This window comes from Hirundo rustica, chromosome 3 (assembly GCF_015227805.2).
Source record: "Hirundo rustica isolate bHirRus1 chromosome 3, bHirRus1.pri.v3, whole genome shotgun sequence".
Taxonomy (NCBI): Eukaryota; Metazoa; Chordata; class Aves; order Passeriformes; family Hirundinidae; genus Hirundo; species Hirundo rustica.
The window spans coordinates 54,438,803-54,450,904 of record NC_053452.1 but is presented as its reverse complement, the minus strand read 5'-3'; the positions used below and the strand labels follow the sequence as shown (position 1 = coordinate 54,450,904).

The window sequence follows — 12,102 nt, the reverse complement described above, 5'->3', positions numbered from 1 at the left end:
GCCTGAGCGCCAGATGACAGTTTGGTATATGAAGAGAGATTTTCCTGGCCCCTAAGTGTCCCCAGGCACAATTAATACCTGAAAGCTAGGATGTCAGGCATTGTAGAACTAAAGCAGTGCCGCTTTCTAGTCGGTATTCCTTTTAAAACTAGGGTGAATTTGAAGCCACAGATTAACACTGAGTGGGATTTGCAGCAGTGCTATAACTGCCTGAATCAGGCTGGGGGTTGATGGAAGTCTGCCTCCTTAAGTGCCTGTTGCTTTAACGAATTGACATAGATACTTCAGAGGTTATGTTCCTAAAACTAATGATAAGATGATTTAAGTACACCCCTGTACTAAGTGCATAGTATATATCATTGATAAAGAATAATACCAGTAGTTCTGAGCTGAAATGTTTACAGTGTGAAACTAAGCAAAATAAAAACTGTGGTTAAATAATAGTGCTTGATTTCTGTCCCTCTCTCTTGCAATAGCAAGCTATTTCATGGAGTATCAAGTTTTTTGTCGGTTTTTCCTGTGTGACCATTTCCTCCTCCTACAAAGGAGCTGGGAAAGACTGTCTATTTCTCCAGCAGAAAATGATGAAGTGAAGGTCCCCCTTTGTACAGAATGTGGCCAAAGAAAGTGTTTAATGACTAAAACTTGCAAGGCAATGAGGAAGGCACAGGAGTGAAGTCTGGTCCTGGCTTCTGTTTTCAGCTTCTTACTGAATTTCTGCATGACACGGCTAAGCTTCTGTAAACTTTTGGTTTCTCTCTCTTTAAAACAGTTTTTCTAGTTTGTTTTGTAAATCCAACTGAAATTTGAAGGTAAAAGATAACCAGTTGTGAAATGCTGAAATAACTTACCTGGATAAAAATATGATTTTTGTTGATAATTTGATACTGATATTTTCTCAGACTCTCACATTCTTAAAGATCATGTTCTAGCCAATATCATGCAACCAAACATTAAGTCAGAAACTGGGCAGCTCTAGAATAAAGACCTTGCATTTGTTAATTTAATTTAAATAAATTTTGTTTTGTTTAAATTGTTACATTTTTTGCCTATTTTAAAAATAAATAAACTCTGAAAATACCGTGTGAGCACAAAGAATTTAGACTGATAACACTGAAAACCAAAGTTTTGTATTCATTCAGAATGATTCCTTGGTCATTTCTTTACCTTTGTGTTTTAAGAAGTGGATGTTAGGAAAGAATATAGAGTTAATTTTACTTTGATGATTTAAAGGGCTTGAATTAAAAATAAGGTAATTCATAGGAGTGTGATTAGGGTTGCAAGCTTGTCTCCTGTCATTACTTTCTCCATCTTTTTTTTTGCTTTTATTTATTAGTCTTCTCTCCATTCTTGCTTCAACCTTAGCAATTCTTATCAGCATTGGTTCAAATTATTCTTGTAATTACTGCTGCTGGGCTCTCTTAATCAGAATGTCACAGTTACCATTCATTATGCATTACCTGAATCACACCAGACCAAAAATCAATACTGTTCCCAGGAAATGCTGTTCCGTCCATAAGCATTCCCTATAACAGATGTAATTATGTTTACAGTAAAAGCAGGGCCGTAGTGTAGAGTTGCAAAATACTCTGACAATAATTTACACCGCTGCAGTGGGTAAATGTCATCCTCAAGTGCATTACTAGTGCCAGCATCTGTCAGGGCAGATTGGGGTGTCAACAGTAACAGTCTAATGAAATACATTTTACAGGTCTCTTTCCAAGCACTGCCTTTAAATTTCTTTCTGCAGGAAAAGCTTAATGGCTTACTCAATACAATTACGCTGGTGTAACTGCTGCATGTACACTTTTAATGTAATATCAGATTTGTTTTGTCCAGTGTGTGTCACAATGTAAGTGGAGAAAAGCATCCAACTCCTGGGGTGAGAATGTGCAGCAGGGAATAGACAAAGGCTTGTATAGTTCAAGTTAATGTAATAGCTCTCTCTGCCTTTCTTGTGGAGAGCAGGATGTATTACTGTTGTATCTGTTGCAGATACCTTAATAAAATTTGCGGTGATTATGGAAATGCGTTTGAGGTCATTGAAACAGGAGATGAACTAGTGAGGCTATTTGTGCCTCTTCTTTCGCTTCTGCAGTTTACCACAAACATTTTATAGTACATTTCCTGGGGTGTAATTGCTTGCTTACTTCCTCGCCCTGAGCCTGCCTAGAGCATTGCTAGTGCTGTCCGCCCTCAAGCACAGAGGTAGCAGAATCCCATTGCTGCGGGGCTGCCACCAGCCAAGGCACAATTCTGATGTGTACTTTGCAGTTACAGTTTGAGTTCCTCTGCAGGAAAATTGGGTTCTAACAATCAGGTTTACTTCTGTGAAGAAAACAAATGGGGAACTTCAGTTGCTCTTTTCATGTCTGGCCTTTCAAAATTTCCTACAAACTATGTGATTAACAGTCAAGGCTTATTAATGATAAAAGTCTGCTGTTATCCATCCTTACATTGCTTGAGCAGGATTTGTTTTCCTTCATTCTCTTATCTGAACAGAAACTGCTATGGGCCTCTTCCCATGCGGAAGACAGTCCCATGATAAACTTTGACTATCACCAATTTGCAAAAGGTGGGAAAACTGAGAAACTGGAAAATTTGCTGAGGCCTCAGCTGAAGTTGCACTGGGAAGACTTTGGAATCTTCACAAAGCGCGAGCATGTAAGTCCATGGTGAGTGTCTCTGCCCCTCTGTCCCAGTGTGGCTGGGCACTGCTTGTCCTGGCCTTCCCAGGTTTCTTGCTGTCTCTGGACCGTGACCATGAACAGACCATCTTGAAAAAAATTGTGAGAGAAAGTGTAGTCTTGGTGCTAAATCAATGATTTGGCTTAATTGCATCTCCATGGTTTCAAATCTGCAAATGTACTAGTGCGTGGAGTTGCTAATATAGTGTTGCAGATGTAGTCGAGTAATTAGATGTGTTAATGGAATGTATTGTGCACAGTGTGCTTGCTCCATCAAAATGTGGGTGGGTATATTCAGGCTGAACATTTGATGATCTTGTTCAATCAACTCATGATTAGATGTTATTTTAAAATGTGCCATTTTCTCCTCCCTCTCTTGTGTTTGGTTACCAAAGTCTGCAGACAGGTACTTTTCGAATGAATTGCTTGGACTGCCTGGATCGTTCTAATAGTGTACAGTCCTTCATTGCACAGGAGGTGAGTTTGTCAGAGGACCTTCCTTGGGATGCCTGTAATACGTACATTGTTCCATGGGAAAAACAGGAAAGAGGCTGTAAGTCTCGGTTATGCGGGTCTGTCTTGCCAGCTCTGTCATTCATACAGAATGGTGCTGGCTGGAATACTGAGGATAAAAAGGAAAAATGCAATTAAAAACAATGTTGGTTTCTTTTTTTTTTTTTTTTTTTCCTCCTTCTGCACCTGATCCAGATACTATTTGCTCAATTAGAGAGCCTTGGTTTGACCTCTAAGCCTATAATTGAGCGCTTTGTGGAATCCTACAAGGAGATGTGGACTCTCAATGGTCAAAATCTGAGCAGAGTATTTAGTGGCAATCGTGCCGTTGAGGGGAAGAACAAGGTAAAGAAAAATGGCAAAACTCTTTATTTACAGTAAAGGAAGATGTCCTGTTTATGCTTCAGTGACGCTTGCGTTCATAATTGCTGTCTGCTGTAGGTTGGGAAGCTCAAGGATGGTGCCCGCTCTGTGTCTCGTACCATCCAGTCAAATTTCTTTGATACGGTAAAGCAGGAAGCCATCGAGTTGCTGCTCATGGGTGACTTCTACCGTGAGGAATATGCAGACAAGGGCAAGATGCTCATGGACCAGACTGCACTGCTGGGTAAAGCCAGTCTAAACTTTGCTTTTGCATCTGCTTTTAGCTGTCAGATATAAGCAATTGTACCCTTTTGACCAAAAAAAAAAAAAAAAAAAAATCAATAAATAAGCTGCTTTTGCACAGATCTGTTGTTTAAAACACCACTCTCAAGTGACCGTAGCACAACTCTTGTGCTTATTTCTCATATTTTGTTTTGAGTTTTTGATTATGTTTTTCTGTTCTTTGATAGTGATATTCTCTGAATAGGATAGAATTGTTCAGAGAATTGAACTCTGAATAGTTTAGAATTGGACCAGAGGGAAGGATTTTAGGGCAATATTCCAGCCTATCCTATCTGAGTTTGTCTTGAGGAAGTCTCCTGAGCTCAGCCTTTTTATCTCCTTAGTCATGTCCTTGCTGTTTGCACATGCTTTTAGCCATTTAGATCTTTAAAGGCACATCTCTGTTATTTTAGCTCATTTCCTGTTTTATTCCAGGCCCCTAATTCTCCACAGCATAGATGCTTTTGTTTGCACCCATCTAGAATAAACTCAGCTCTCTCTGAGAAGATATTTACATGCAAAATATAGGATAATTTCACCCACAACAAGTATTGGGTGGTCAGTTTACTCCAGAGAACCACCCAGCACCACTTCAGTCCTGGACTTGTTCCCTGAGGTTGACCGCATGGAAAATATAGATTATTTCTCTATGCCTAACTACCAATGCAAGTTGGATAGTTAAAGATTAACTCTGCTTCATTTGCTTAGATGGCAAAAGCACACTGCTTTTTTCTGTACTCAGCAAAAAAAAGTGAATATAGCAGGTTTTTTTTAGGATTTCTCGCCAGGCTAGAGACTGCATGGCAGTGCTAGATTGGAGACTGTGCTGCTCTCCGTCTTTCCTTTCACATTCTAAACTTCTAAGGGCTTCTGACATGCTTGGTTGCTTGTCCTGGTTCCTGGAATAGTTCGTTGTCTTCCTAGTGTGTGGTATAATGTTGTGATCTGGATTTGATATGAGACTAATGAATGAGTGAGTGCTAGTGTGCTGTATTTGGTTGCCAGCTGGGTTTAAACTACAGCAGATTGGTAACACACTGAGGATTTTAGTTGTTGCTCTATAATGTTTATACGAAGTCAAGGACTTCTCAGCTTCTCATGCTCTCCCATTCAGAAAGCTGAAGGGCTACAGGAAGCTAGGAGGGGACGCAGCCAGGACGGTTGACTCCAAATGGCTAAAGGAATATTCCATACTAAATGATGCCATGCTTCGAATATGAATTGGAAAGGGGGAAAGCTGACAGAGGGCTGCTGCTTTGGAACTGTCTGGGCACTGTGCCACACTTGTATATTCTAATTCTATTATCCCGCCCCCCCCCCGGCATTTTCTGTCTCATTAAACTGTCTTTATCTCAATCCATGAGTTTTCACACTTACTCTTGTGATTCTCTCCCACATTTTGCTGCAGGGGCAGGGAGTGAGTGAGTGGCTGGGATAAGCACTAGTTGCCCATTGGGGTTAAACCATGACAGTGCTGTAAACTAAACTGAAAAGATTGCAGGATAAAAGATTTTTTTCTTATTACTTGAAGAAACACAGAAAAACATAAGTTGAAAGTGAGTGACCAGCCATTCCCAAGCTTTCAAAGGGTGCCAGGTTTCCAGAAGAGAAATTGCTGACATCAACCTCAGTTATCTTGTAGCTATTGCTATTGCCATAGGAGTTATTCCCTGCCTTTTGAATCGTTGCCGCTAGGGTAATGTTATTGTTTCAGAGTGGCTGTGCTGCTGCAGTGTGGATGGTTTCTGTCTTTTTACAGTACATTGTTCTTTTACACACCATCTTTCTCTCTCCCCTCCTCTCTCAGTAACTCCAAGTATTTTGAAGGCCATGTCAGAGCGTCAGTTTGAATTCACAAGCTCCAAGCGTGTTCGTGTTGCCACAGGGACCTGGAACGTGAATGGGGGAAAGCAGTTTCGAAGCAACATCCTTGGCACCAGTGAGCTGACAGACTGGCTGCTGGATTCTCCCAAGCTCTCAGGAGTTTCAGAATTTCAAGGTGAGACTTAACAGTCAAAATGTGTAAGCAGTATTTGCTGGCATCTCTAGAGACAGTGAGTCAGGACACAAGGTTTCACCAGCCTTTCAAAGGCAGTACATTTTGGAGGGTATTTTCTGTCCGTTCTTAGGGGTGTGTTCCTCCATTCAGCTCCTCCATGCTTTTACTGCTGCCCTGCAGAAATGGAATGGTGTGTGAAGAGCTCCTGACAGTCAGAGTTCTTTGAACACTTTGAAACAGGCCATGTAACTGTTTCAAACCTTCAGCAGGTCAGAATTCAGAGCTCCCTTTCAATGCCATTGTGGATGTATCTGCCTATCCTGTACCCTGTATGTAATTTTCTTCTTCCATGTCTCTGTTCTTTGTTCTTTACCACAAGTGGGGGCTACATGCTTAGGTGCCATCAGAGCATCCCCTTAGTCTCTCATCTGGAGCTAAACGTATCTATACAATCTAGACTACGAGCTTATCCAGAAATGTTACTGTCAAAGCCTTCAGACAGAAATATTTACTTTGTTGAAGGCGATATTTCCTTTCTTTAGCAATATAGAAGACTCAAATGCTTGTGGCTTGATGAAATTGGCTGCTGAATTTCTTAGTTATGGAACAGGGTCAGGTATTGTAACTGATCTACAGATGTTTTAGTAAGGTAAATGAAAAGGGAACATTCTGTCATTTAAAAAATGAGTGGTTGCAAAACTACAGCAGAACCCGTGCTTTTGTTGTTACAGTGGAACATTTAGTTTCCTGCAGACATCACAGGCACAGTCCTTTACCTAACCTTGTAGCTCAGGAGTACATTTCCCCAATCCTGGGCTCCCTTATACAAGTTGTCTCATTTGAACCCTTAGTTCCTGAGTGATATGTGGTTGGGTGCAGACCACTGTATTCTGAGCAGCCTCGGTAAGGGATTAGTCCAGTCTAGTCTGTTTCAGAGACACTTCAGCTGTGTTAGCACATGACTGTGCCCATAATACTAAAATTTGTTGAGCCTGTCATGTGTTAGCCTTGCCAGACAGTTCCCTGAGAGAACCAGAGGAGCAGGGCTACGTGGAACAGGCAGCTCTGACATGGTCGGTCTGAGCAGCTTCCAGAAGAGAGCTGAGTTAGGTGAGTGGGCAGAGCTAGGGTGTGACCATGCAAATGTCTCCATGTTAATGTCAGTGCAGTGCCTACACAAATGGGCAAGGGTTCAAAGACAGATGTCCAAAATTATTAATGGGAAATACGTGTGACAGTGCCTGTCTGGTTAAGCCAGTAAAGGAAGCTGGCTGTCATGCTAGTTTCACCCTTGTGTCTGCACAGAGTTGCTGCATATTTTACTTTGTATTCGTGATTTCTGAGTCAGATATTTTTCAGGTTCCTATGTTTGTCTATATTTAGATCTTCGTGTTGAATTAAGATACTGTCACTGCGGTCATATGACACTTTAAAAAAAAAAAAATAGAAGCCCTTTAGGCAATAGACAGACCTAATGGGTCAACAGATTTGCTTCACACTATTTTATGAGAGTATCTGATCTTTCCTCAGAGTAATACCCACAGAACCAGGGAAGGAGGGCTGAGAGTCAGTGTGGTCTAGGGTGATCTAACCTTAAATAGAGGTGATCTAAGAAGGACTTGGAAGAAAAGTGTCCTTAAACTAGAAAAATTTACTAAAGGCACTGAGATGGAGGTGACATACTGGTGTGCATGTGACACACGCACAATTGAGGACAGTTAAGTTCAGTTACATAGGAATCTGTGTCAGAAAGGAAGAGCATGTTGGGTAAAATGACAAGCAGGGAAGAGATGGTGAGTAGTGAGATGTTGTGGGTTTAGTGATGAGTGGGGTAAGGGAGAGAGATCTTAACACTGCTACAATATAATGTTCTGTTCTGAACTGCTTCCTGCAAGAGAGATGGAGACCAACTGGTGGGAGAAAAGCAGGACAAAATTTCAGAGGAACTGCAGGGGATGTTTTATGAGATTAGATTAGAGGAGCTATGAATATGTATAGCTTGGCAGGGGATACACAAGATAGAACTACAGGAAGGATCTCTGACAGAAATTAGAATACAAGTCATTAGAAGGAACAACAAAATAGTAATTCTGTTATGACTTTTCCTTCCTGCCAACAGATGATGATAACTGCCCTCCTGACATATTTGCAGTGGGATTTGAAGAGATGGTTGAGTTAAGTGCAGGGAATATTGTGAATGCCAGGTACGTAAAAAAAACCCAAAAAACCAAAAAAAAACACACAAAAAACCCCCACCAAACAAACAAAACCAACAAAACCCCCTACTCCAACCAACTAAAAAAAACAACCCACCAAAAAAACCCTGCAACTGTAAACAAACCAAACCAACCAACCAAACCAAACCCCAACAAAAAGAACATATCTTCTCCAAAGAAACTGACCATGTTTATTTTTATGGTCATTTATATGGAATACTCCCTTCCAAATCTGTTGCTTGCAACCATAGCTGGAAATACATTTCCCATTAAATGTCACAGGGATGGTGTTGAAAGTGCTCTTTCTCTGTGAACCTCTGTACGGCAGAATACACAGTTTGCTAAGTCTCTCAAGTCTCTCAAGTCTCAAGTCGGCAGAGAAGAATTCTGACGGTTGAGATTGATTTAGCACTTGTCCTTAAAGCCCCATTTGATGCTGGAAAAATGTGCTCAATGACTACAAATCTAATTGCCACTCATGTGGGAATTCTAAAATTGTCTAAAAATGTCTCTGTGGCTAATAGTATTTGTGAAAGTTATGGCTAGAGAAGAAGTTAAATGCAAAGCCTAAGGTTGGCGTATCAGCACGTGCAGTGGGCTGTTGTGTTTACTGGTCCTTGTGAATCTGAATGGAGGTGGAGCCCTGAAGATCATGTTTCCAATGCTGATTCATCAGGCTGGCCAGTTAGTTGTCTCTTTTGAGAGTGACAAGTTACAGCAGTGCATAGTGTGGCTGGCAGTATATCTGCATGGATATGCTGACCTTGGAGAAGCTAGGTCCACTGAAGGTATATGCAGCTATTCACAAACCTTAGCTCAGAACAGCCAACAGCTGTGAGTAGCAAGTCACCTTCCAGTCAGAAAACCCCGAGTTCTCTCCACTGTGAGCATAGGAAATCTTACCAAGTCATGAGGTTGACATGGAAATTTGTTTTAACGGTTATGATTGCTGTAAGCAGCTTCCAGTTATCCCCAGTGAATGGGTGTATCCAGTGTCATTGAGTGTGGATGTTTCTAAGCGTAGTAGACAACATCCCTCACACATCCAGAAGCAGGATAGTTGTATTTGTGTGCTGTGCCTGGGCTCACTGACCCTGCTAACTCTAGGCTGGCTTACAAGGAGGAATTTTCAGTCTCTGCCATGCATTCTACAGCACTTCAAGTTCTACTGCCTAATGGGATGTCTGTAAACCTAAGGCACAGTTAATCTGTTCATTTTATTGACTGTATGTGGTTTGTTTTGATTCCATTAAATGATTTTATGTTTGTTCCAGTACAACGAATAGAAAAATGTGGGGAGAGCAACTTCAAAAAGCTATTTCCAGGACTCATCGCTACATTCAGCTGACATCAGCACAGCTTGTTGGTGTTTGTCTTTTCATCTTTGTAAGACCATATCATGTCCCCTTCATCAGGTAAAAAAAAAAACAAACAAAAAACCCCCCACACCCCCAAAAAACAGTAAACCAAACCAAAACAAAAAAAAAACCCACCCCAAAATAAAACTGACCTAAAAACAAACACCAAGACAATCAAAAAAACCCCCCAAAACCCAGCCTATGTCTTCAGTAGCATCTGGTGTTGTCTTGTGGCCAGAGAGCATGGCAGGGGGATTGCTCATCTTGGTGGGAGTCATGCAAACCTGGGTTCTGGTCTCTGCTCAGCATGGAGAAGAAGCATGCTTCCAGACAGCAGTAGGCTGGAGTCCATCTCCCTGGGTAGCACAAAGGCCAGGCAGCCTCCGTGTGTTCCTCCAGTGAGCTGAAAAGCCAGGCATGCTCCAGGTAGGCAGGCAGGATGGAGCACCTTGTTTGAGTGCTGTCTTTCTTTCTGGGAATGACCTGGGCTAGTAAGCCCAAGAGTGTTTGATACACCAAATGAAGGCAAGTGCCTGCCTCTGCCTGAAGAGCAGGTTTTACTTCTAGCCCTGTCCATGCTGTTCCCTTATGGAAACACAGATAGTTCTAGACCGGAAAAGAATGGGGGAAAGAGACCTAATTCTGGCCCCTGACATTTTATAGAATTGAGAGGTAAGAGAACCTATGAAGTGTTTGTCTTTCCCAGATGTCATGAGAACCAGAGCTGTGTGCCCAGTCAGGAGGGTGCAGAGCCGTGTATCCTCTGCTTACTAGCTCAGCTGTCCCTGGAGGATGACCAAACTCCTCCTAGAAGATTACCAACCCATGGAAATACTTGCATTAAAATGCCTTTGCTGTGTACAAGAAATATGCAGTCTAAGCGTAAAAGAATAATGCAGGCTAAATGTAAATGGTTAGGAAGTGAATAATTAGCCAAAACTATCTTTGGGCATCTGTCTGACCTTAAAGCCATGAGATCCAAACACTCCTCTCTACCCCATGCTAGGGCACTGATTGGCCACTGCATTTTGTGATTAAAATATCAAAAGTTGCCTCTTCCTTCCCTGTGATCTCATATCCACTGAAAACCTCAGAGCAGAGCTTGTGCCACATCAGGTGCTATAGGCCAGACAGAGCAATACAATCGAGGTAACTGATGGTCTTGCATTGCTGCTTTCCAGTAATCTTTCTTCAAAATTATTTTAAATAATACTTTTTTTTTTTTTTTTTTTTTTGGAACTATGAAGCGGTCCAAAGGAGAAGTGTTTCTCTCATCTTTTGACTTTTCACCTGGCTTACAAAATATTTGAGTAATCCAGTAGGAATTTCATGGTTTAAATGGAAAGAAGCAGAACAGCACAGTGGTTCTGTTGCAATTGTCAAACTACCAGAAATTGGATGTAGCCTTTTGAAACTCAAGACAAAAAAGGAAGGGCTTGATTTTAGTGACTAAGTTTCACCATTTAATGCAAATGTGCTGCTATGTGCTCTGTGAGCATAATCAAACCTAACCTGTATGTTTGCATATTTTTTCCATGTCTAGAAAAGGAAAGGAAAAAATGATCACAAGTGCAAAAAAAATGCCTCTGTGCTTACAGATACTGAGGAGTTTTAGACCGAAGACAGAGAATAGAGAAATAATGAGACAATAACTGATTTATACATCAATGAATGGATTGATGAAATACAAGCAGTTGAATTTACAGTGGGTTATCTCACATAACCTTTGCCATAAATGAAAATCAGTTGAATAGCATTCAGCAGTTGGGTAGTCAGACAGCAGGGAGGGAGAACTTTAGAGTGAAAAACACATGCTCCTGTAGGAGTGCTTAAAACCCATTCTTTCATAGAAAACTTTGATGTTCCTCCTTTGCCTCCCCGAGGGTGTCCTCTGGTGGTGTCCTGCTGTCTGGAAAAGACAGGAAATTAAAGAGGGAGAAAAAAGGTACAAAAGATGGGAGAGGAAGAGAGAAGAAAATGAAGGGGATGGGGAAAGGAGACCTGTAACATCTCGCATAATTTAGATCAAGAATTTCTGAGAATAACTCAAATAAGATTTAGCAGTTTTCTGCGCATCCCTTCTGAAAATCAGTAATATTCTAGTCAGATCTGCTTGGCGTTTTCTCTGGAAAGTAAAATTCTCTCACTGGGAAAGACATGCATGGTGCTGGGGTTGGCTACAACAATGATCTCATAATTTACTTATCTGATCAGACAGCCATGCTTTGTTCTTGGAGTAGCCTGGCTATTTGGGAGAAATTATCCTGAGAGCAGGTGGCCTGCTTTATCAAGTTATCTTTCTGTAGTGAAGTATGTGCTAATCATCACATTGAAATACTAAGTAATTAGCAACATGGAGACCTTTAGCAATTTGTCATCAGTTCAGAATTCATTTGCGAAGTTACATATAAATAGTTGTATCCAATAATCTCTGATTTTATCACACCTGATTTAATGAATTATGGGTTATGATCTGTTGCTCTTTAATTAAATGGAAAATCCATCATGAACTGTGAAGTTGGGTTTCAACGCATATGAACATATAAATTCATATGTATAAATGGTTAACTGTCTGAAAAGCAGATTCCCATATGCTCAAAAGTAAAGGGAAGCATAATAGTAAATTTAGTTATTGTTAATATTTTAAGAATCGTGGTAGAGGTAAACTTGAAAAGTATATTCTA

At 40.9% G+C, this 12,102-nt stretch overlaps 1 protein-coding gene across 4 annotated transcripts in view; it reads left to right on the top strand.

The window, feature by feature from the left end:
• SYNJ2 (synaptojanin 2) overlaps positions 1–12,102 on the top strand; it is a 66,392-nt gene that overhangs the window by 35,342 nt on the left and 18,948 nt on the right. For all 4 annotated transcript variants that reach the window (XM_040058803.2, XM_040058804.2, XM_040058805.2 and 1 more), the window contains 7 exons: positions 2,503–2,675; positions 3,083–3,164; positions 3,396–3,545; positions 3,642–3,807; positions 5,653–5,844; positions 7,964–8,048; positions 9,335–9,475. In XM_040058803.2, the coding sequence (XP_039914737.1) occupies positions 2,503–2,675; positions 3,083–3,164; positions 3,396–3,545; positions 3,642–3,807; positions 5,653–5,844; positions 7,964–8,048; positions 9,335–9,475 (989 nt within the window). The remainder of the gene's footprint in view (positions 1–2,502; positions 2,676–3,082; positions 3,165–3,395; positions 3,546–3,641; positions 3,808–5,652; positions 5,845–7,963; positions 8,049–9,334; positions 9,476–12,102) is intronic.